Raw genomic sequence first — 25,741 nt, 5'->3', positions numbered from 1 at the left:
GCTTATCGAGCTTAAAATTGATGGAAAGATCTACACAAGAAATCTTGTGTACAAAGAGATCTTTGACATGGGAATTAACATTTTATTATGTAAACCATCTTTATTTATTGCGCTAGCGGCGGCTCTTGAGAAATGTACCGCCAGTGGTTTCCTTCACTGCAGTCTACTTTAAGCAATTAAAGAAGTAGAAGGGGGAAACTCCGTGGGGCAGTAAGAAAAGGGGCGTCCTCGCCGCCTGCCGGGGTAATTCAGTTTGAATTAGCAGACACCTTTGCACAAATCCTTTTAATTACAATTTATAATATTGTTGCGTGCGTACGGGTTCGTTATGAAATGAATGCACAAGTCCGATGAAAAATGAACAAAAATTTATTATTATCACAACAAAAATGCTTAAATTTTCTCAATTTATCATGCAGTATTACAATATCTCACAGTAGTTATCTTTTAACTACTCAAATGTCCAATAGAACGTAATTCAAAACAGCTAAAGAACGCTAATCCGCGAATTCGCTACAATCAACAAGAGCAGTTTCCTAAACAACAACAAACTAAGCAACTACTACAAACTGAGATGTTTTCCTCCTTTTATAAGATTTTAAAATCACGCGCTAGAATTTTCCAGTACTTTCTCGAAATCAAAAAGAGATATTTATTTATTTAATGCACGCGCTCTTGTATTTTCAATTTTCCGGCTTAGCTTTCTTTTAATATTCGTCACGCGCTGCACTGCGCGAGAAATAAAACCATTTAATTTATAATTGAACTAACATTAGCTTTTTAAATACCAAATTCGTAACAATATTTTTGGTTCAGTTAGAAGATAGTGCCGATATAAGGAATTCCATCAACTTTCAAGTATGTACCACTAGCTATTTTTAAAATATTATGCGCGCAAAGTGGAAATATGACGAAAACGTTTGTCACAAAGCGGATTAAATTGCAAACATATTTGTGGCAACACAAACTTTCTGATTACTATTTCAGAAAGCAGCTATATTATGTAGTCAGCTGTAAAAAGTCGGAAGTAATTGCTTTTAAAATAAATAAAATATCCCAATTCTGGAAACAGTCACATATTCGAAGATCATAAGGAATTTAAGGTGTATGAGCCCCCTTTAGTGACAGCGAGTACAATAATAACGTCTCAAGTTCTCATGAGTTCGTATTTCTAGGGAAATAAAGTATTACAAAGTCTGCTTATTGTTAAACAAAAACGTTAGGAATTCTAAATTTTATTCCCTTTAAATTGTAATTCAGTTTTATAAAAAGAATTACCGGAGCTCTCATCTTATTTAGGGCTCCGGTGCGCTTCGGCTAAAATTGTAATTTATCTTAAAAATTGAGAAGCACCGGAGCCGGGCTCCGGCGCAATTTAAGCACTGAATATAGGTCATTTAAACCACTATAGATAACCTGTTTTCACACCTTTCTTTGATAACAAGATCAGTGACAGAATACTTGCTATTTGAAGGACTGACACACCAGGCGAGGGATCTCCATCCCAGGACGGTTATTCTACGCTACGAGAGTCGACAGCAAGTTGTGGGCCGCCAGATGTCGCTGCTAGTGAAAAACAGGTCTGCCCGACATCCTATATTCTCTGAGTACGGAAGTTGTAGAAAGCGCGCAAAAAAGTGTTCCCGCGTCGTCAATCAGGGTTGTGCAGTTGACGTACTAAGTAAACAGTGGCTTTGTATATGTTTTCGCCGCTGATTTTTTTCATATTTAAACGAAGAATACGGTCGTAGATCTCTGAATCGGTGGCGAATTTATAGAAAATATGTTGATGCTTTTGCTCTGCCAGAAGATGTTTTCATTGCGTATTTCAGATTGCCAAAATTTATAGTTATTTTAATTTGCGATGAAGTGATAGAGTATTTGGAGCCACATTCAGAAAACAAGAACGCAGTTTCTACTGAAAGAAAGGTTATTTATACTATTCCTGAAATTATAGATATAAATTGTAATTATATGCTTTAAAAATGTAGAAGATAATAAGTTTATTAAGCACATATAGACATCCGATAAGCTTCTACTCCATTTATGTACAGCAAGAATTACGTTTATTTTAAAATCTAACAGTTGAATACCTTACGAACAATACTGTACACAAAAAGGAATGTCGTTCATTATTACGCGAAATTCACACTACTATAAAATAAAAATTTAAAAAAAATATTATAAAACAGCTTTATAATATTTTTTCAGTAGCAGTACTACTACTAGTGCGATACTTTTAAAAGTAAGTTTTAGCCCAGAAGGGCTATTAACTTCGTTTTGCCATTTTGTAGCGTTTCACTTTTCAAATCGTTGCCTCTAAATATCATCGCACTGTATTATATTTAAAGATATTAAATAATGAGAAATCTGCATAAATGTATGAATGTTTCTCGCACTGTGATAAAACAACGGTACCTAGAGCCACGAAATTTTGAATAACGTAATCCTCCATCCTAATATAGGCATCTTGGAGGCCAAAATTTGGAACTGGGAATTTGTTTTATTATCTATTTCATATTTTGTAAAGCATTTATGAGTGTTTGATAAAGAAACTGAATGATTTCAAAGCGAGCAATGGCAACATTGTACGGAAAAATAAAAAGAAGAAAAAAACATTTTCATCTCTAGCGCGCGAAACTATGTATCGAAAATTCTAAAGATATGCGCTTTTTAAATTATATGATTTTGCTGTTGAATTGAATTTTATGGTTTAAGAAGACATGATATTTAATAAATAAAGGTAACATGCAAAAAATTTTAAAAAACCGGTCTTTTGTGAGTAATATAAAATCTGAAAGCTTTCAGTTTTTTTTTTTTTTTTTCTTTTTGTGTGTGTGTGTGTAATTTTATTACGCTTTAAAATTGGTTTCTAATGGAGGACTTTCTGAGGGAAACTGGCTTGTATACACATTACATATGAGGAAAGCCACGAAAACGCCGATGCGTACAGCTCCTTCGTAGGATTCGAACCTCGGACCAAACTACCTGCGTTCAGCAACTCTACCGCTCGGCCACTGGTTGGCTTATTAGCAGCATTATACTGTATTATTATTTTATTATGCTACAAAGTAACAATGCTATAAGACTGAGACATACCTTTAGAATTTTCGATACAAAGTTTCGCGCGCTAGAGACGAAAATGTTTTTTTTTTCCTCTTTTTTGTTAATGGAATAGTACTTTTGTAATCCATTAGTATTAAAAAATCATTGTTTCTTTGCAAACTTAAAAAAAAGATACTGTTCATAGCAGAGTTCTCATTTTTATATTGTAAAAGAGATATTGATTATTATTCGTTTTCTATTTAATGTGTCGAAACGCTGGTTTGACAAGGACTTCAACTGCAGAAAAATATTTAAAGAAACAGTGCGAATCTGGAAAAAAATACCTTCAGTATATTTAAAAAACACTGATAAATTTATTAAATAATCTGAATTAATATAAAAGATTTTCTTATATGAAATTATCTAAGTGCATTCAGTTACAATATTATTAACTCGAATATCGTTTTGTGTAAAGGTAAAGAAAATACTTTTTCGCGCTAAATTAATTAATGGATTATTTATTTTGAGAAAAAAAAAAAAAAAAAAAGCGCACGAAAATCCGAGTTTAAATTATTGCGAAAAGTCAAAGAAACGATTCATCTTAAACCCTGTTCCTCAATTTCCTATATACGTCGTACATTGATTATTTTTACTTTGGTACTTGCATTGTGAAAATAATATTACTATCTTCTAATTATTTTCACAGAATAAAATCTTTTGAGAAGGAAGAATATTTTAAATAAGCAGTTTATATATATATATAAGAAATTAAAATAACAACAATGTAATATTAAAAAAAAGTATTAGTAATTGTGTGACAAAAATTACAATACGAATTAATCACACATACAGGATAGATTAGTATAATTTTGGTATATATTTTATATTGAAAAAATATTTTCTTTCATGTTAATTATAGAATAAATTATTTAAAATAAAACATTTTGATGTGTGTGTGATAGCTGAATGCAGCAGCAATCGGCCGTACTGTAATAGCGAATGAATTTTAGTCCTTTTCCTGAAAGAAATAATTTTCATAGAAAAGAAAATAAAAAAAAAGGAAGAAATATTTCTTTCTAATTTCTTACTTAAAGAAATATTTTTCTACTATTAACTGTAAAATAAAATGCGTGAAAACAGCTTAATGTAAGCATATTAAAAAAAAAAAGAAGAACTTAGTTTGCATTTAGATTGTAATGCAAGTTAATCATATTATAAATTTAAATGAATAGAATTGTTTATTTCTAAAAAGATTTGAAGTAAGCTTAATTCATTTACTCTTATCTTTTTACCGTTGCTTTCATGGTATCCCATATCGCTCTACATTTCTTAGTCCTAAATTCCTGCATTAACTTTCCTCTTAAAAACGGGATCCTTAAAAAACGGATAACATAGCAGCATATTCTGCTGCGTGTTGGTCATAGTACTGTTTTGTGCCATTTTTTTTTTTTTTTTTTCAAACTACAAATGCAGCGTGTGAGTTAGTGAAATAATATGAGAATATTCCTAGAACTTCAGCCAGCGCGCGCTATAAATTTCGTCACTCGTCTGTACTGCGATTGGTCTAAAGCTCCTTGAAGCCTTGTCCCCTTTCAGTAAAGTCAAATGGACCCACCCGCCCACCAACTGAGGACCACAGAATGGCTTTCTGCAATAAGTTGTGATGGGTTGTCTATACCGTTTTTTTCAGTCAATATTGTTCACTCAAGTTGTAGACAGATCCAGTGATCATAGAATAGGCGTCCAGGTCCTCATTATACGGGACCCATTCAGAGTTTGAAATATCCAACGCCCGTGGGACCTCGTTCTCACGGGCACAGCCCCCGCAGTCCCCGTCCGGCTTTTACTAAGCATTGGGCAGAACAGTAACGTTGCCAGTTTGATACGCTGTCACCTTGCCTCCGGGCACCACTCCATCGGTAAAACCACACTGTAGAAAGGTGCTCTGTTCGCTTTGTCAGTCTCCGCCACGAGAACTGAATGGTGTCAAACCCCCGGGAACACAGTCGACAAATGTACCATGTAGCTCCACCACAGCCGAAGGAACAGACACGACAGTACCAGTACGGTCCCTGCCAAGCCTGAATCAACCTGGGCTCTAGTCCTGTGAAGTCAAATTATATACCCCCGTGGTTGAGACTGCCTAGGTACAGTACTTCCCAGGCATTCGCCTGAGTCACTGTTGCCATGCACTAATTTCATTGTTATTCATAAAAAGAATATTAGCATATCATTTTTTTGTAAGATGATTTTTATAAACCATTATGCACATCTATTATGGCAGGCCTTTGTCATAATAAAGCAAAAGCCATCTCCTACAGTCACATATTGTATGAGTTCGGCAACAAAATTTCTAAAACTCGTGCTTGAAAATGCTTCGCGGTCCAACAAAAATGATCGTAGATCCATCGCACTGATCCGTATGTTTTGCGGGGTGACTGTTTAGTGGCAAGTAGCGCATCTGACTCCTAATAATGATCAGCACATTTGTGGGGTTGCGTAACGCTTACTGCATTACTGAACTCGAAGCATATTTATGACAATTGCGAGAAGCTTTTTATAAAATTATATAATTCATGGAAACATAGAACAGGTTGTGGAATTATTAGGATCTTTTTGGAAGCATAAGTAGTGAAAAATGACCAACGCCGTAGCCGAGAATCAAACCACGGACCTCTGGAATACGCGTCCAGTGTGCAGACCACTTCACTACGAAGACAAGCTACACTACGAAGGCGGGAGAAATACCTTATAAGTTACTGAAGGGAAGTATCGTCCTCGTGATGTGAGTATATAAGGTAGTTCTCCCACCTTCCTAGCGTACCTTTGTGGTGTAGTGGTTCTGCACGCTGGGCCGGTATTCCAGAGATCCGTGGTTCGATTCACGACGAAGGCGTTGCTAATTTTTCATCTCCTCTAATGCTTCCAAATAAATCCTAATGTCTCTACAGTGGCGCCACTAAAAGGGTCGTCGATGATAAATCTCCGCACCCAGATTTGGCGATTGGATCCCCTAAAAACCCCAGTCGCCCTTTAAAAAGGGGAGTATATAACGTACTTCTCCCGCTTTCCTAGCGTGCCTTCGTGGTGCAGTGGCTCTGCACGCTGGGCCGGTATTCCAGAGGTCCGTGGTTCGATTCCCGGAGAAGACGCTTGATAATTTTTCATATTTCCTGCTTCCAGCTTTAACCTAATGTCTCAACAGTGCCGCCCGAACTAAAAGGGTGTTGGATGATGATTCTGCATACCCAGGATTTGGCGACTAGGTTCCCTAAAACCCTAGTCGTCCTTTAAAAAGGGGAGTATGTAAGGTATTTCTCCCGCCTTCCTAGCGTGCCTTCGTGGTGTAGTGGTGTTCTGCAAGCTGAGACGGTATTCCAGAGGTCGGTGGTTCGACTCCCGGCGAAGGCGTTGCTAATTTTTCATCTTGCCTGCTTCTAAAAAAATACCTGAGTCTCTACGATGATCCTGATTTCTCTAGTGGAGAGTTCAAGAGTATTCTGACGTGTTGTTCCGACGGAAAAAATCTTCAAACTGAATTAATTAGCCACGCCTCCTTAATTTTTCAATTGCATTTTATATCGTCTGATTCGTTATATCTGGAACGATATCAGAGGAAAAACGAGTCGTTGATTCGTCCGCCCTCCTCAAATCCAGAGGCTTTCTCAGACTCCTAGTTCCAACGATTTCAAGTTTATTGACCTCGCGACTGCTCCTTTCTGAACGTTTTGCTGGTGACTGTTAGATTTTATTATTTAGATCAAGGAATTATCATGCAGCCTTTTAAATTCTTTTCAAAATTTTCGAATGATGACAGTCCCCTTTTAAATTGATGGTGGTGCTTATGTTTCGACGCGAAATTTTATTCAAAATACCTTCTTTGAACTTTTACCTTTTTACTTCCTTGTACGAAGTAAAAAGGAAGTATTGTAATCGCGAAAAGTTTCAGGCAGCATATTTCAACGACCTAAAGATTTACTCTTCTTATGAATCGCGACATTTGCGGAAAATATATTAAGGTGCGAAGGTTCATACAACATTATCACCCTCATAAAGCAAAATATTTACAATAATAATTTACATAAATATTTGCTTTAGGAACGTAGACAGAAACACAATGGACAAAATTTTAATGGGATAAAGCCTTAGAGATTCTTATTTAGATACAAGTAACGTTAAGAAAAAGAGGGGAGAAGACAGCTGCTATCTGATATTTTTTAGAGAATAGGATTTCCCTCTTTAACAGGAGCATTTTGTACGTTTGGCTTCTTCACCGTTTTTACTTACGCTGCCTACTTTCCTTCGTAAACATCCGACAAAATTTAATTGAAGTTTTCTTATTCTTTATATGTTTAGTATTGTGTTAAACATTACATATACGTTAATATTATCTATGAATTAAATTTAATAAATTCATTTGGTTTTGTATTATCAACCCAAAGGGGCGTTAGATCCAACGGCTATTAGTCTCAAAATGACATTTTGCGTCGTTTAACTTTCCTTGTTGATTCACTTTTCAAACTGTTGCCACCAGATATTATCGCCGTGTGACCGGGATATTTTAATTTCAAAATTTGCAATTTTTATCTCATTTTCAACTTGCCTGCAAGGATCGGTTAATTAAGTTAGAATAATTGAAGGAAATTTAAAGGAAGCGCATCAAAAAATGTGCATAATTTAATATACAAGAATTAATTACAAGGAAGTCATTAAGTGTCCAATTTGCCCAGATGGGTTATTAATTTGGTTTTGGCATTTTGCGTTGATTCACTATAAATGTCGGCTCACTTTTCAAATTGTTGCCACCAAATATTATCGTCTTGCATTATATTTAAAAAAACTAAATAATGAAGAATCTGCATGAATGCTTTTTCGCGTTGTGAAAAAACAACAATACCTAGAGTCACCCAATTTTGAATAACGTAGTCTTCCAGCCGAACATGGGCACTGAAAAGCTGGAATTTTTAATTTCGAATTTGCTTTATTATCTATTTCAAATTTTGTAAAACTTTCATCTCCAGCGCGCCGTGACTGTGCATCGGAAATTCTAAAGATATGCTGTTTTTAAATATTTTATGATATTGCTGTTGAGTGCAATTTTATGTGGCTTAAGTGCGAAGAACATGATATTTAATAAATAGAGGTAACACTAAAAACATTAAAAAAACGCCCTTTTGGGTGTAATATAAAATCTGAAAGCTTTCTTTCTTTCTTTTTTTATTTGTTTGCAATCATTTGGGTTCTAAGAATGAATAAATTCATTTTACATTAATTCCTATAAGGGAAATTATTCGGTTTAGGATTATTTCCGATGATGAACTATCTTCAAGAATGAATTAAATTCGTGAACCCAGGCTTCACTGTATACGTTTAAGAAAAAAGCCGCATGAAATCATTCGTGATAGTGCGATTTTGATACATTATCATTCCAGACTCTCGGGGTAGCCTGTAACCCCTAGAGAGCGCGTTCCCAGGTGGCGGATCGGGGAATGCCTCCATAGGTTTATCCTTGGGTGGTAGGAGGGAAATAAAATACCTCCCGCGGACCAACAGGCAGAATTCCAACCTCTTGGAGGCTCTGGCAGCTTCTTTTTCTATGAATTGTGCAATCAAAAGTGCTCTGGAGATTTATCTCTCTAAAGAAGACCAGAGTTCCAAGGGCATCATCATCTTTGACTGCAGATCAGCATTGCAAGCGATCCAGAAGGGCAAATGTCAACTCAGTCATCAGATCATTGAGCTCACAAAGAAAATCATTGCTGCCCAGAGATCCTGCATCTTACAATGGATACCGGCTCATGTAAATATTTTTGGTAATGAGAAGACCGATGAGCTTGCAAAGGCATCCCGTGATTCTCCTCAGCCATCCAACTGCTTAACCCTCGTTGATGTCAATGCGGTTGCCAGCCAAAGACTAATCGGTCAAGTTAAAGGAAACTCCATCCCGGAATTGAACTGTGACAGAGCCATATTGACTATCATAACCAGACTTAGGACAAATCACTTAAAAGGGATGAGGATTTCTGCAGAAGGACAGCATAGTTACACCAAACATTTTTCCTCATTGCCCAGATGACATCCCACTGTCTCGCCATCACATCTTCAGCTGCCCAGCAATCCAGGCCAAACTGTTTAGCATCGGCATTGAAGACCCAGTGGACCTACTTTATACTGATAGAGCTGCCGAGGTTGAAAAAGCTGTATAATTGCACTTTGCCATAGACACGACATCATCATCATCATCATCATTCCAGAAATAACACAGTTAAAACGAAATGGATCATTTAGTAATAAGAAATTGCTGAATAAAATCATTAGTATTCCATTGTCAAATCTTATCTCAATGATGCATGATTCATTCTTTACCATCACCTGCACTTTATATTCGTTTCACAGGTCTAAATATTAATGTAATGTTACATTTTTATATGTTTCAAATAAATATTTTATTATAATTTTACAAATCGTACTTCATCTCTCTTTCCTCAGAGTAATTAATGGTGTTTTACCTACAAGAATTAAATCATGATCTGTTTCACACATAATGCGTAGGCAATGGAATGTTATAATGTATTACAGTACAAAGTCCGTAATCCGGACTCGTCGGACCTTTGGCAATTCCCGATTAGGGGTTTTTCCGGATTATTGATCATCAATTTAAATCTGGTAAGATGACATGCAGAAATTATACAATTAAAACTATGAAACCGTAATTTATGAAATAAAGAGCAATTATGATCAAAAGGGTATCAAATTTTACAAAAAAAAAAAAAAAAAAAAAAAAAAAAAAACTTAATATTTATTTGTTTACTTTATTAAAAATTTCTTTCAACGCGCGCATGCATAAATCATACATTACGCACGCGCGTAATGTATGCGCATTCTTTACGCGCATGCGTAAAGTTTGTGGCTTTGAGGTCCGGATTATAGATCATTCCGGATAATGGACATCCGGATTACAGACTTTGTACTGTAATTACTCTGTTAAATATCAAAAAGTTTCATTAATTATGATTATTTTATCATAGATTTATATTTTATAAAAAAATAGTAACTTCTTATTGTATCAGCAAAATAAGCATACATATTTCATAAGTGAAATTACAACATTGACATAATAATACACAGTCAGTCAAAGGTATACATATTGATACACATATTGCATTCGTACATGAATTTGTAATACAGCAAAATAAAAGTTCAAATAGCTCGCAAGGATACATTCTTTCATTCAATCCATTTTTAGCATCAATATTTAGATTTTTGATTATAGTATCCATTAATGAATTTCGTCACTTCTTCCACGAAACTATCTGGACATTCGTGATGAATGAGATGGCCAGCTCCATCAAATCCAATTTTGACAGCTTCGGGAAATAATTTTGGGATAAGTTGGTCTTTACCTCTGAAATACATAAATAATAATAAAATGTCTGCAGTTACGTCATATAAGATAGCTATTTTTTATTTAAAAAAAGTCAAATTACATTCTTAAAAACTACAGAATTAATTTTCCTCCAAATTCGAAACCCATATGAAATTTTTAGGCTCCAAAGTATGCGTACTTAATTGTATAAGGTACGTAACATCTATACAAGTAGTTAACAAATATCTGGAAAAATTAAACATTAATTTTTAATACCTTGTATGAAGTATTGCAATCGCGAAAAATTTTTGGTATCATATTTCAACGAAAATATGCATTTTGACCTTTCCCAAATCCATCTGGATGATATTTTTTTGTGATACCTGTACGTATGGATACAACATAGGACGCTTTTTTCCAAAATGCATTGCAAAATGGATTTAAAATAAATTCAAAAGAGATTTTTTCGTGATGTCTATTATTGTATGTACGTACTGCACGTTCGTATGTATGTATTTCGCATAACTCAAAACCAATTAGCAGTAGAACGTTGAAATTTTGCATATGGGACTGCTATAACATCTAGTTGTGCACCTCCCTTTTTATTGCATAATCGTCAGTATAAGCGTATATAATATACTATATATACCCCATCTTACCCGGCTTAAAATTCCTCACCGGGCTTTTATTTTTGAAATTGTTGATCGTAGTCATATACTTCCAGTTACAGAAGTGTCTTAGCTGACGAAAATATTCAGGTTCCGGCAATGTAAAATTTAATAAAAAAAATGACAAATAACGAAATATAACTTTTAATTGGATCTCTCAGTTCGTATATGTATATCTGGGAAAGTTTTATACTCGTTATGAAAAAATAAAGTTACAAGAAGTTTAGCTCCCATCCATCCGACAAAAATTGACCGAGATATTTAAATTTCAAAATTTGCAATTTTTATCTCATTTTCAACTTACCTTCAAGAATCGTTTAATTAAGTTAGAATAATTGAATCAAATAAATTTAAATGAAGAGCATAAAAAATTCACATTTTTTAATATGCCGTACAAAGAAAAGAAAGTTCATGTTGTCCCCACATCAGGGTTTTCTTTTTTTTTTTTTTTCCCCTTAGTCCAAAGGAGCTTTGTCCCTGAAGGACTATTGTTTTAGCTTTTGCGATTTTGTGTTGGTTCACTATAAATGTCCGTTTCACTTTCCAAACTGTTGCCACCAAATGTTAGAGTCCTGCATTATATTGGAAGAAATTAAATAATGAAAAATCTGCATAAATGTATGTCTATTTTCGAATTGTGATAAAACAACGGTACCTAGAGCCATCGAATTTTGAATTACGTAATCCTACTGCGAACATGGGCATATAGAAGCCCACATTTGAAATTTGGAATTTGTTTTATCATTGGTTTCATATTTTGTGAAACTTTAAGGAATTTTTGATTAAGAAACTCAAGGATTTCAAAGCGGGTGATGGCAACGATGTAAAGAAAAAACCTTTTTATCTGCAGCGCGTCGAACTGTGTATCGGAAATTATAAAGATATGCTTCATTTAAAACCATTTTGTGATATTGCTCTTGAACTGAATTTTATGGTTTAAGTGCGAAGAACGTGATATTATTTAATAAATAGAGGTAACAGACAAAATATAAAAAAACGCCCCTTTAGACGTAATTTAAAATATAAAAACTTTAAAGTTTTTTTTTTTTTTTTTTTTTTTTTTTTTTTTTTTTCTAAGTACAAAGAGTGCAATTTGCCCAGAAAGCCCATTAATTTCGTTTTGGCATTTTGAGTTGATTCACTATAAATGTCGTTTCACTTTTCAAATTATTGCCACTAAATATTAGAGGCCTGTATAATATTTAAAGAAATTAAATAAGGAAGAATCTGTATAACTGTATGTAGTATGTTTCTCGCATTGCGATAAAACAACGGAACCTAGAGCCATCAAATTTTGAATAGTATACGTTTTCACCCGAATATTTATGGGCATTTAGAAGCCCAAATTTCGAATTTGGAATTTATTTTCTATTTCACATTTTGTAAAACTTTAACGAATTACTGATTAACAAACTCAGCGATTAAAAGCGAGCAATGGCAACACTGTACGGAAAAAGAAAACTTTTTATATCCAGCGTGCCAGACTGCGTATCAGAAATTCTAAAACTATGCTCATTTAAAAATTATTTTGCCATATTACTATTAAACTGAATTTTATGGTTTAAGTGCGGAATGATATTTAATAAATAAAAGTAACATACAAAACATTAAAAAAAAGCGCCCTTTCGGGCGTAATGTAAAATTTGAAAGCTTTCAGATTTTACATTACGTGTGAATACATTTTTCTGTCTGATGATGCATGGAACCCACATAAAAAATTTCGATAGAAAAATAAACTAATTCGTTTTCATTCATTTTATCAGCAATAATGGTACGCAGTTTTTAATTATTCTCGTCTTTCTAATCAAATGGTCGTAAAAGCTCAAGCTGTACAGAATTAACTATCAGAGTTGGCTTTTAAAGATCACCGGCATATACTAGCAGCAACAGCGTGGCCGAAAGGCAGAACATGCTCTCCTATTGAAGTGACCCAGACTTCAGCTTAAATACTCGTTTGTACCTCATTTGCAGAAATCGCAATCCTGAACACTCATTCTGGTAGGGAAACTTAGGTGGGATATGAGAATGTATAGAAAAGGCTTGTTCTAAAATAAAATAACTATTAGAAAATTAGAGTAAACCCTACAATTTTATTTTAGAGTTTAAACTTTTGAAGAAAATGATGGCATTTTTACTTCCTTGTACGAAGTAAAAAGGAAGTATTGTAATCGCGAAATGTTTCAGGCAGCATATTTCAACGAAAATATCCATTTTGACCGGTTTTGAATGCAATTTAACGATGTTTTTGCGTGATATGTGTACGTAAGGACAGAATAAAAGAGTCTTTTCCTCCAAAAAAAATTATAAAACTGCTTTAAAATGAATTCTGAAGAGAATTTTTCTATATATCCACTCTGTTACCCGACTCAGTGATCTCAGTTTCTTTACTCTTAAGTGTTTGTAAATTACACATATTTTGCTTTAAAAATGATTAAATTATGTTGTTTTTATCTTCCGGTTAAGGTTTTTATGCCTTTACTAAATCTGTATACAATATTTTTAGAAATATCAACAATTTTAGAGTTGTTTAAGTGCCGCTAAGCCTAATAATGTTTTTGATGGCGGCCATCGCTTGTTTACATTTGAAACAGCAGAACAGTGGATTTGTTGCCAATCTAGAGAAACGTAGCTTCGCAACAACAAAGATAACGCCTTCATTTATTATTGCGAATTAAATCGTGCTTAATCTTTACTGGAATTGTTTCGAGGAAATAAGTGTTTAAAATTTACTTCGTAATTTTTAATACAGATATTTTGAGTTTTTGTATATTTTTGCCTTGTCGCGAAGTGAGAACTGAATTAATTGAATGAGAAATACTCAATCGTCTGTGAAAAACTGTTTCTTTTTTTGTTTTGTTTACTTAATTTCTTTTATACATCGTTCTAGTTTTATTATAGTTTTTGAATAGAACATGTGGCAACGACTAGATAATTCTCTAAATGATATAAATTTCGTGCATTCTGAGTTATAATAAATATGAACGAAATATAATATTGTTAAGTGAACCTAGCGTCAGAGTATCCCTATGGTAAACAAATAGAGTGAATTTTAAAGAATGCATATATGCTATTGTTGTTTATGCGTTGTCGGCGAAGTAGATTTAATTCAATCCAATAAGTTTAAACGAAATGCAAGAAAAAATGCGTATAATTTAATATTCCGTACAAGGAAGTCATGTGGTGTACACATCAGATTTTTTATTAGTGTGATTTAAAACATATTACTTAATGTAAGAGACCTTTGAAATTTCGCATTAAAGAGCGCAGAATTTTATTATGGAAAAGGAGAAATTAATAAACAGCTCAAAGCTAAACGGTACTGATAACTCAAACGAAAACATTAAAAAAAAATTAAATAAACCTAAAAACTAAATTAAACGCTTAAAATCACAATTAGAAAAAACTTTCTTTAGTCGGTGATTCAGATTTTTTGAATTCTTCTTACATCAAGATTTTTCAGCTTTAACGAATTCAAGCTAATACAACATTTCTCTTGGCAAAGTATTTAATACGACCACATTATAACTTTACTGTCCTTTCTTTTCCATTTTGAGCATTAGATGCTTCTAGTCTTTCCTCTTTTGTTTACTTCTTTGTTCGAAGTCAAGGAAGTATTGTAATCACGAAAAACTCCGGGTATCATATTTCAACGAAAATATCCATTTTGACCACTATTCGAATAAAATTTAATAATGTTTTTGCGTGACATCTGTACCGTAAGAACAGAATATACTCTTTTTCCCCAAACGAATAATAAAACTGATTTAAAATGGATTCAGAAGAGATTTTATCGTGGCGTCTATACGTAAGGACGGAATAAAGGACTCTTTTTCCCCAAATAGAACCGATTTAAAATGAATTCTGAAGACATTTTTTCCTGGCTTCTGTACGTACGTATATATGTATCTCGCATAACTCAAAAACGAATAGTCTCAGAACGTTGAAATTTTGTATACAAGATTGCTATAACATGAATTATATGAATGATAGAATATTTGTAAAATTTAAATATATACGAATAGAGAATATTTGTTAAATTCAAATACATATATATATATATATATATATATATAATAAAATTCCATAGTCAAGAATACAATTAAAATTCTAACTGTATGTTCTTTTCATTTTTAATGGCGACGTTCTCTTATTGGAAAGTACGTGGAATTAAATCCACAGCCCCGTAGTCAAGTTGTTTTTCCCGCCTTTTCTACACGTACATTTATAGAATGTTCTGGAAATATTTTAATCGAACTGGATTGGCTGACGAGGCTGACGTCATTTCATGGAAGCTCCGCCTTTCCAGAGGCTATAAAAAGACTCGCAAAAGGAATATCGGGGCTTTTTCTTTAATGTCACGATGCAGTAAACTTCATACAAAAAGTGATTAGTAATTCTTTTTATTTACTCCGGATATCTTATTTTGTAACTGCTATTTTCTCCTGAAATATAATAAATGGATCCTGTTTTTTAAAACTTATCGTCTGATTATTTAAGCTACGACTACATTGATGATTCTTCAACAATCTATTTATTCCTGACAAAAGCTGGTACATCACATATATATATATTCTTTTGAAAGCAATTCTTTTGAAAACAAAACACAAACATGCCTAGTATTTTCGTATATACCCACTCTGTTAATCGGTTTATTGAGCTCAGTTTTTTTTTTATTCTTATATGTTGGTAAATTGTGCATTTTCTGCTTTAAAAATGATTGAATTATTTTATTCTTATTTTCCGGTAAGATTTTCATGCCTTCAGTTAATCTGCATGCAAAAATTGTAGAATTACCATCAATTTTAAAAGTTGTTTAAGTCTGGTTAAGCCTATTATTTTACCATAGCAAACATATTTGTTTACGTTTGACACTTAGAAGAATAGTCAATTAAGTAATTCTGCACCTTCAGTGTCTTTTTGCCGAGAGGAACCAAAAGTAAACTTTTAGTTTTGTGCACCGAAAAATCTGCCTTCTTGCCTGCTGGCCGAATTGCTTCCTTTGGCGTAAAAACTGTAATTTTAAATGCAAAAATTATTTTTTAACCGTTTTAACTGTATTTGGTGTTTTATGTTTTTCTATACCTTTCAATTTTTAACGAAAATATTTTGAGTTTTTATGCATTTTTGCCTTGCCGTGAAGTGAGAACTGAATTGATTGAATAAGAAATCTATCTCTTATGAAATTCGAGAAAATAGGTGTACACGAAATGCAGGAAAAAATGCGTATAATTTAATATTCCTTACAAGGAAGTCACGTGTGTTTACAGCTCTTAAAAAAAGAAGAATCTGTTTCACCTGCTGTCAAATACGCAGAAGTTTAATACTATAATGCGCAGACTTGTGTAACATGAAACTCTACCGCCAGTCTAAAATTCCTTTTTAAATGATTTTCCGGTTGACATGAAATAATCCAACAGCCAGTAGTTCATATGACAGAATTTTCATTCAATATAATAATTATTATTATACAATTAATAATACAGAGGCTGTTCGCACATTTTTTAGACGATTTTGGTAAGCGGTAATTTTGACGGAAAAAATAAAAAACTACTAACTAAAATCTAAAATTCTTAAATTTGTTGTGGACTTGGATAGTATAGCTGAGTTAGAATGTTTCTCACGCCGCTAGGTTTAAGGTTCGAATATCGAGCAACTTAGGTACAGAGGCTGTTCGCACATTTTTTAGACGATTTTGGTAAGCGATAATAAAAAATCGTTTGCTGCAAAAGAAGTAATTGCAAGTGTACTATGTTTTTAAAAGTCAAAATTATCGTCTGCGGCTTGAAAGTTTTGTTTTTATTCAAAATGGCGAATTTAACAAAGCAGTGGTTCGAAGGCTACATTCACGGTCTTTCCGAAGAGAAATATGCATACTCCGTTATCCAAAAACGATGGAAGAGTCATGGTTTTGTGATATCTAAAGCGTCGATAGGTAATATAATCAACAAGAAAGGCAAAAAACGTCAAATTGGTGCCTCAAGTGGGACAAAAATTCCAAACAAGTATCCAAGGAAAAAACGGACATCTTCGACTATTGCAAAGGTACGTTGTTTAACGTTAAAAGAAAATCTTCCTAGTCAAAGGACAGTTGCAAAATCATTAAAATGCTCGGTGCAGCGAAAAAACACAATATGCATCGTCTTCTTCCAAAGCATATCGCTCAACGCAGGACACGCTGCAGAATTCTATATGAGAAACACTTATCCAAAGAAAATGGAAAACAATTCTCACAATAGGGGGGATGAAGCATGGGTGTATTTAAATGATTGTAACAAAAAAAGAGCCATTTATTATCATAAAAGGGGAGAAAAAAATTTAAGTACATGGTTCAAAGAATCGAAAGAAAGTTTTTCTAAGGGATACCTGATTGCTGCTGGTTTTTCTTATAATGGCAAGTTAAAACTAAAGAGAGTGAAAAAAAAAAAAAAAAAAAAGTCAAAATTAACCCCAAATACTATCAGAAACATTTTTTATCGCCAAGTTTTCTGAATGAAATACCATCGCTTTACCCAGAGTGCCATCCATCTGTGAGACTCCATCAGGACAAAGCTAGCAGTCACACATCAAAATCCACTGTAAATTTCCTAAATTAAATTTCTCGAAGGTCACGATAGAACATCTCTTCTACCACTTCAAAAGGCATTATTATCCTGGAAATTGTGGTGTCGGAAGATAGCTCAGAATAAGGGATGCCAAACAGAACATTTAAAACACAAGAATCTTATGTAATTTAGTTTTGTGAATACAATACACATCGTCTAAATAATGTGTGAACAGCCTCTGTATACATTCTAATGTTAACTACTTTGTCTATGTTTAACGTTGTTGAACTGTATAGCGACCTATCACTGAGTTCAAGTGTGTAAATGAAAAGTCCAGAAAAGGGTTAAACTCACCCTTTATTACCACAAACTAAGAGCACAAGTGGCTCCTTTCTCGGGCTTACAGAAAAGACTCCATTTTTGACTTTAACTCAAGAAACTAATCTAATGCTAAACTAAACAGAACTTAGCCGAAGCTGTACAAAGTTAGCTAACGTAGTTGGCCCTTCATTAAATTAATCGGCGAATATAGCAGGCACGTACAATACGGCCGAGCGTAGTAAGATAAGCTTTACTGCTGAAGTAAGCGAAACCTTCCTTTAAATATTCTATATAATCTCTCTCCCTCATTTACATGCAACGCGATACTAAAAATTTATTCTGGTAGGGAATAATAGGTGGGAAACGAGAAGACAGTAAAACTATAAGGTATTTCTCCCTCCTTCTTAGCATGCCTTCGTGGTGTAGTGGTCTGCACGTTGGGTGCGTATTCCAAAGGTACATGGTTCGATTCCCGGTGAGGGCGTTGCTCATTTTTCATCACTCCTGTTTTAAAAAATACTTAATGTCTCTACAGTGTTATAAGTCTACAGTGTTATATGTCTAGTGTGTTATAAGGTATTTCTACCACTTCCCTAGCGTCCTTCGTGGTGTAGTGGTTCTGCACACTGGGCCGGTATTCCAGAGCTCCGTGGTTCGATTCCTGGCGAAGGCGTTTGCTATTTTTCATTTTGTCTGCTTTTAAAAAATACCTAATGTCTCTACAGTGGCGCCCGAACTAAAAGGGTGGTGGATGATGATTCTCCACACCCAGGATTTGGCGATTGGGTCCCCCAAACCCAAGTCGCCCTTAAAAAGGGGGAGTATATAAAATATTTCTCCCGCCTTCTTAGCGTGTCTTCCTCGTGTAGTGGTCTGCAGGCTGGAAGCGTATTCCAGAGGTCCGTGGTTCAATTCCCGGCGAAGGTGTTGCTCATTTTTCATATCTCCTGCTTCCCACCCCCCAAAAAAACTAATGTCTAACAGTGGCGCCCAAACTAAACGGGTGGTGGATGATAATTCTCTACACCCAGGATCTGGCGATTGGGCTAAACCCCACGCCCTTTAAAAGGGGAGTATGTAATGTATTTCTCCCGCCTTCTTAACGTGTCTTCGTGGTGTAGTCGTCTGCACGCTGGGCGCGTATCCAGAGGTCCGTGGTTCGATTCCCGGCGAAGAAGTTGCTCATTTTTCAATCTCTCTTGCTTCCAAAAAAAAAAAAAAAAATACCTAATGTCTCTACAAAGCATTAGGTATTTTTATGTAAATACCATCTATGTAAACACCACAAGACCTGTATAATATGTCTCTGTATGTTGTAAGGATTATGTTAATTTTATTAACAGGTAAATTTTAAGTTAAAGTTCCTTTCCTGTCAAATTATTATTTTCAACTTACTACTTCCTGCCAGAACGTAGTTATGGAATCTTGCTGAATATTTAATGAGGAGGAGCGGTATTTAAACCACGAAGTTACTTACTGAGTCAGAGAGAATCAGAGTTTCTGATTTACGCGCGTCTGCCTTTTTGGCCACTCTCTCTCTCTCAAAGCTGTTATTACGCTCGGCCGTACTCAGGCCCTTGCTAAGCTTCGTAGTCAAATAAGTTAAGGAGCAACTCGATTTGAACCTGATAGCTTCGGCTATACTTCTTTAGTTAATCTTAGTTTTAGTTTAATTCTTAGTCTTTTAAGTTCAAGTCCAAGTGCGGGCTTTGCTTGTACACTCCCAGACGGAGTTTGTTAAATCTCATTGGAATAATAAAGGGTTAGTTACCCTTCTATCTTGATGTTTCTTGTCACCGAACTCAAGCGATTATTCGCTTATCAGTTCTTAGATTCTTCACTTCCAACATTAACTTAGAATTCCAAAGTGAAGAACTCTACAATGTCATATGTATATTTGCACAACCATTGTAACCATTGTAAAATTTTATTTCAAATAAATACCGCTGATAGCGGATTGTAGATAGTTTCCATCATTAGAGCACAAAAGCTGAAAGTTGTAATGATGGTGCAGTTGCTCTGTTGATGGTCTCCTATCTCTACAAAGCATGTTTAAAAAATTAAAATAACTGTTAAAATCTTAAAATAACCTCTACAATCTATACGATGATGATTTAGTTCCTTGCAGATAATTTGGTATTAAATGAGTGCTTGACTAAGAAGAATACCAATTATTCTGCAGTCTCGAGAGGCCTGAAATCAGAAGATCACTGAAATTTCGATTACGAGATAGAATATGCCGGGAAGTTTTGAAGAATTACAAAATCACTTGATAAGCCAAACATATCTTTAGTACTTGTTGATTATTCTATAGCATGAAACATCAAAATAGGAACTTCGTTAATCTGATTGGCTAAGCAGTTAATGCAATGCAGAAGGTTAAGATGACACTTTTCAGATATGATGGATACTGCTATTTTTAGAATAGAGAGGGGGAAGTGTTCAAACCAAAATGAGGAATTAAGGGGCTATTGCTAATTTAAAGTATAATTCAGAGTTACATATTTTTATCTTACATGTATATATAATCTGAATTTTAAACTTATCAACTTTTTATTGCATACATTAACTGTGTAATAATTATATACATAATTCTGATTTAACGAAGAAAATTTAAATGAGCTTTGTAACAAAAGCAGCTATGGCAATGATAGCATTATTTGTAGAAGTTTCTTATCATGTGAATGGGATATTCCACACCGATTTGCTATCACAGATTTACAGTGGTTTTATCTTCGCATGTAAACTAATCGGTTTGATTATCACTGAAGTCAAAGATTAAATCGTTCCAAAAGAAATCGTATCAGTCCATTCATAGATGAAATTTCACGCAAACGCAACACCTCTTTATTTTAGCAATCAATTAGGAGAAATATTTGAAATTAAAAGTTTTTATTCTGGTCTGATGCTATGTAAAATCTTTCTCATCTTAACGAAACTTACTCGAAGAATAAATTTCATCAAATTTTGAATTTGAAAATTGGCGGGCTTTAATGCTGTAACAATAAAAAAAATTTTGTGTTTCGAAATGTAAATTAGCAACAAGAAAACGTATTTCGGTTAAGCAATACATATTTTTTCATGTTATAGCCGAGTTCATAATACATGGCGTTATAAACGTTATTTATTACTCCGAAGCTTTACGAATTTTTTAAAATTTACAATCACACGAAGCATCTAAAAATCACACATCCTGATAAATCATATCGAAACCTTTTACGACAACTATCTCAGAAAGAGACCAGTATTTTTTAAAAAACATAATTAAATAAGAATAGCTACTAGATATTATTCATCGTCAATGTTATCGAAAACAATCACTTCCCCAGAAGATTAAAAATGTCCTTTAATTGATGCATACACCACTGGTAAAATAAATAAACAAATAAAAACATAATAATAATAAAAATCTGAAAGGTCTCAGATTTTAAATTACGTCCAAAGGGGCATTTTTTTTTAACATTTTGTGTGTTACCTTTATTTATTAAATATCACGTTCTTCGCACTTAAACCATAAAATTCAGTTCAAGAGCAATACCGCAAAATAATTTTAAATTAAGCATATCTTTAGAATTTTCGATACAGAGTGTTGGAGATAATTTTTTTTTTTTTTTCTTTCTTTCTTTTCTGTACATCGTTGCCATGGCTCGATTTAAAATCCTTGAGTTTGTTAATCAAAAATTCGTTAAAGTTTTACAAAATAGGAAATCGATCATAAAACAAATCCCAAATTTCAAATTTGGGCTATTACATGCCCATATTCGTAGGAGGATTACGTCATTCAAAATTCGATGGCTCTATGTACCGTTGTTTTATCACAATGCGAGAAATATACATACATTTACGCAGATTTTTGATTATTTAATTTCTTCAAATATAATGCCAGGACTCTAACATTGGGTGGCAACAGTTTGAAAAGTGAAGCGAACATTTATAGTGAACCAACGCAAAATCGCAAAACGAAAAACAATAGTCCTTCAGGGGCAAAGCCCCTTTGGACGTTAAAAAGAAAAACTTTAATTACGTCCAAAGGGGCCTTTTTTTTTTTTTTTTTTTTTTTAAACGTTTTGTGTGTTACCTTTATTTATTAAATGTCATGTTCTACGTACTCAAACCATAAAATTCAGTCCAACAGCAATATCGCAAAATAATTTTAAAATTAGCATATCTTTAGAATTTTTAGAAGAAAATATACCTCTTCAAATAATCTCGCAGTTGAAATTTTCGAAGTCTTAAGAGCGTAGCCGAATTCTGAAATCATTCTCATCTCACAAAATATAGCACGCAAAAGCAACATCACCGGCCTATAATCATATGGTGCTTTTATGCTCAAGCGTGCATGAAGGTTATCGAACAGAAGTCATTCCTTTTTTTGCAAGGTGAGAGGAATTCGGTGAAAAAGGACGTACGTTACAGAGTACATTTCTCACAACCCTGCTCAGAGCACGTGTGGCGGAAAATTATTTAGTAGTAAAGTCGAGATATCTCCTCAACGAAAAAATGATCCGGGAATAAAGTTCATAGTTCAGTCATACCAATAAGCCATTTAATCAGTCGCATTATCTCAAAACAGCTTAGGACAAAACAGAATGTTAGCAAGCCTTCATACTCGATGTCTTTTCTTCCCCATCCCCCTTCAACTGATTAGTACAGGGTGACAATTGAACTATATGAAATAAAACCGTCATAACTTCTGAACGTTTTGCGTGATGAAGTTCAAACTTCGTGGTTGGCCACAGGGCATGATGGGAACTAGTACGTGCATGTACACGCAACTTGTTATTGTCGGTCATTTTCAAGTGAAAATGTCACGGTATAGTGTGCCTGAGCGCGATCGAAAACTCTGTCTACCCTAAAAGGATGACTGTGTGGTGTGCAGTGTATAGTCACGGAATAATCGGCGCGATATTCGTTGATGGCACGGTGACTACTGAACGGTAAGTGAAGGTTTTGGAAAATGATTTCATCCCCATTATCCATAGTGGCTTTGATTTCGACAAGACGTGGTTCATACAAGACAGATCTCGACTTCATCGGGCCAAGAGAGTGTTTGGTGTCATGAAGGAGCACTTTGGGGACCGCATTCTGGCTTTGGGGTACCCAGAGGCCACTGGAATGGGACTCTCTTAGCCGCCATATTTTCCGGATCTGAACACGTGTGACCCAAAACAATATGTACAAAAATAACCCGAAATCCCTTGCTGAGCTGGAAAACTGCCATTCAGGAGGTTATCGACAGCATCGATATTCCGATACTTCAACGGGTGATGCAGAATCTTGTTATTCGTCTGCGCCACGTCATAGCCAAAGATGGCAGGCATATCGAACATGTCATAACCTAAATCCGAATATCTGTAGTGACGTTTACATGTTGATTAAAGTTCGTGCACTCAGGAATTTTCAAATAATTTACGTTTTATTTCATATAGTTCAATAATTGTCACCCTGTACCTAGGCTAACGAGAGCCACCACTGGGATTTTTGCAACTCGGTACAATCTCTGAGGTTCCTGCTACCCACTGCCTCCCTAAATTCGAAAACTGCACCTGTTGCCCATCCGAGGCTCTGGCGGTCATCCCGAAGCTAAGACCAGGGCCTAAGGACTCAGATTTTAGAGAGTTCAAAACCATTCTATAGTTCCTCGCAATCTCAAAATAAAGAATGCAAATGGTAGTTGGAAGCAACTGAATACATGTTGTATTTAGCCTGCCAACTAAGGCTGCTGACTATCGACTATATGCAAAAGGTGCAGAAAATAGCTACACATATTTCCAAAAGAAAACTTTTATATTTTAAAAACATAAATTTACAAGCATGTGTTTCAAATTATCGTTTGTCGAAATTCCAAGTTTCGAATTTAAAGAAATGCAGTTTTATTCCCGTTTTCTAAGATTGACACTTTTTCAAATTTGGCTGAAGGCCACATTAATATTGGATTGAAACATTAAGTAATGGCCGTTTAGGTTGTGTTTAAAATTACGCGGTAAAAATAAAATGTATTGGATTAATGTTTTGTGTTATTCGAAAGAGAATCTTTCCCTCTACCAGATGGCGTATTTGATTTTTTTACCTGAGCTAATTTTTGTTATTTTTCAGATCATTAAAATGGACTGTCGAGTCGACAAAAATAAGCATTTTAGAAACCTTCTCCTTTTTGCGTTTAATCGAGGCGCCAATGCTGCCAGAGAGATTTGTGAAGTGAATGGAGAAGGTGCAATGCCTGAACGAACTGCAAGAAACTGATTTGCCAAATTCCAAAAATGGAAATTTCGACCTCAAAGACACTACTTGTTCCGGACGACCAACTGTGTTTGATGAAGAGCGTTTGAGTCAACTTCTGCACGGAAACAAACCCGAAAATTAGCCGAACGAATAGGTTGTAGCCAAATGACTATAGTTCGACATCTTGGGTCTATGGAGAACGTCCGAAAACTTGGATATTAATGACTAATTTATTGTTTTTTGTTAAAATGAAAATTTTTAAACTAAAAAATCTGATGTGTACACCACATGACTTCCTTGTACGAAATATTAAATTATACGCATGTTTTCTTGCATTTCATTTAAACGTATTGGATTGAATTAACTCTACTTCGTCGACAATGCATAAACCACAATAGAATAAATACACTCTTTAAAATTCACTATATTTGTTTACCATAGCGACACTGTGACGCTAAGTTCACTTGACAGTATTATATTTCGTTCATATTATAATTCAGATGCAAAAAATTTATATCCTTTGAAGAATTATCTAATCGTTGCCACACATTCTATTCAAATACTATAATAAAGCTAGAACGGTGTATGAAAGAAATTAAGCAAACAAAACAAAAAAAGAAACAGTTTTTCACAGACGATTCAGTATTTCTCATTCAATTAATTCAGTTCTCACTTCGTGACAAGTCAAAATTACATAAAAACTCAATCGTCTGAGAAAAACTGTTTCTTTTTCGTTTTGTTTGCTTAATTTCTTTTATACATCGTTCCAGCTTTGTTATAGTATTTGAATAGAACATGTGGCAACGATTAGATAATTCTTTAAATGATATACATTTTGTGCATTCTGAGTTATAATATGAACGAAATGTAATACTGTTAAGTAAACCTAGCGCCAGAGTGTCGCTATGGTAAACAAAGTGAATTTTAAAGAATGCATTTATTCTATTGTGGTTTATGCGCTGTGGGCGAAGTAGGTTTAATTCAATCTAATAAGTTAAATGAAATGCAAGAAAAAATGCGTATAATTTAATATTCCGTACAAGAAAGTCATGTGGTGTACACATCATTTTTTTTTTTTTTTTTTTTTTTAAATTTCTTCAAATATAATGCAGGACTCTAGCATTCGGTGGCAACAATTTGAAATTGGAACGGACATTTATAGTGAACCAACGCAAAATCGCAAAACGAAAACAATCCTCCATCAGGGACAAAGCCCCTTTAAACTAAAAAATTACTAGAACTCTCTCGCGACCGACTGAAAGCTTTATAAAGCCGAAAAGAATCATCTCAGCTCAGTTCTTTACTTAGCTGCTGTAATTATTGTTGATTGGATTAGCTTTCTCTACGCTGTGGATTGCATTATATTCTAACGTTTTTAGTAGTTTGGAGAATAACTACTAAATGTTGCGTGATATTGTGCACTTGTACGAATATCTCTGAGGAAAATTCCTGCATTGTGTTACATTTCTTTTGCTAAGAATACATTTTATTAACCTTTTATCGGACTTGTGCATTCATTACGAATCCGTACGCACGCAACAATACTTTGAAATTTTCCTTGGTGAATCCCGTTGTCT

General features: G+C 34.3%; 1 protein-coding gene across 3 annotated transcripts in view; it reads right to left on the bottom strand.

Moving 5' to 3' along the window:
• Window positions 1-9,466: 9,466 nt before the first annotated feature.
• The window catches only part of LOC118198600 (sn-1-specific diacylglycerol lipase ABHD11-like), a 59,556-nt gene continuing 43,281 nt past the window's right edge, over window positions 9,467-25,741 (bottom strand). For all 3 annotated transcript variants that reach the window (XM_035370322.2, XM_035370323.2, XM_035370324.2), the window contains exon 6: window positions 9,467-10,450. In XM_035370322.2, coding sequence (XP_035226213.1) covers window positions 10,294-10,450 — 157 coding nt within the window. In that variant the 3' untranslated portion in view covers window positions 9,467-10,293. The remainder of the gene's footprint in view (window positions 10,451-25,741) is intronic.

This window comes from Stegodyphus dumicola, chromosome 3, assembly GCF_044657685.1.
Source record: "Stegodyphus dumicola isolate Sdum_Otavi_A_Nest chromosome 3, ASM4465768v1".
NCBI lineage: Eukaryota > Metazoa > Arthropoda > Arachnida > Araneae > Eresidae > Stegodyphus > Stegodyphus dumicola.
The sequence above is the reverse complement of the archived record's forward strand: the minus strand, read 5'-3'. Positions and strand labels throughout refer to the sequence as shown.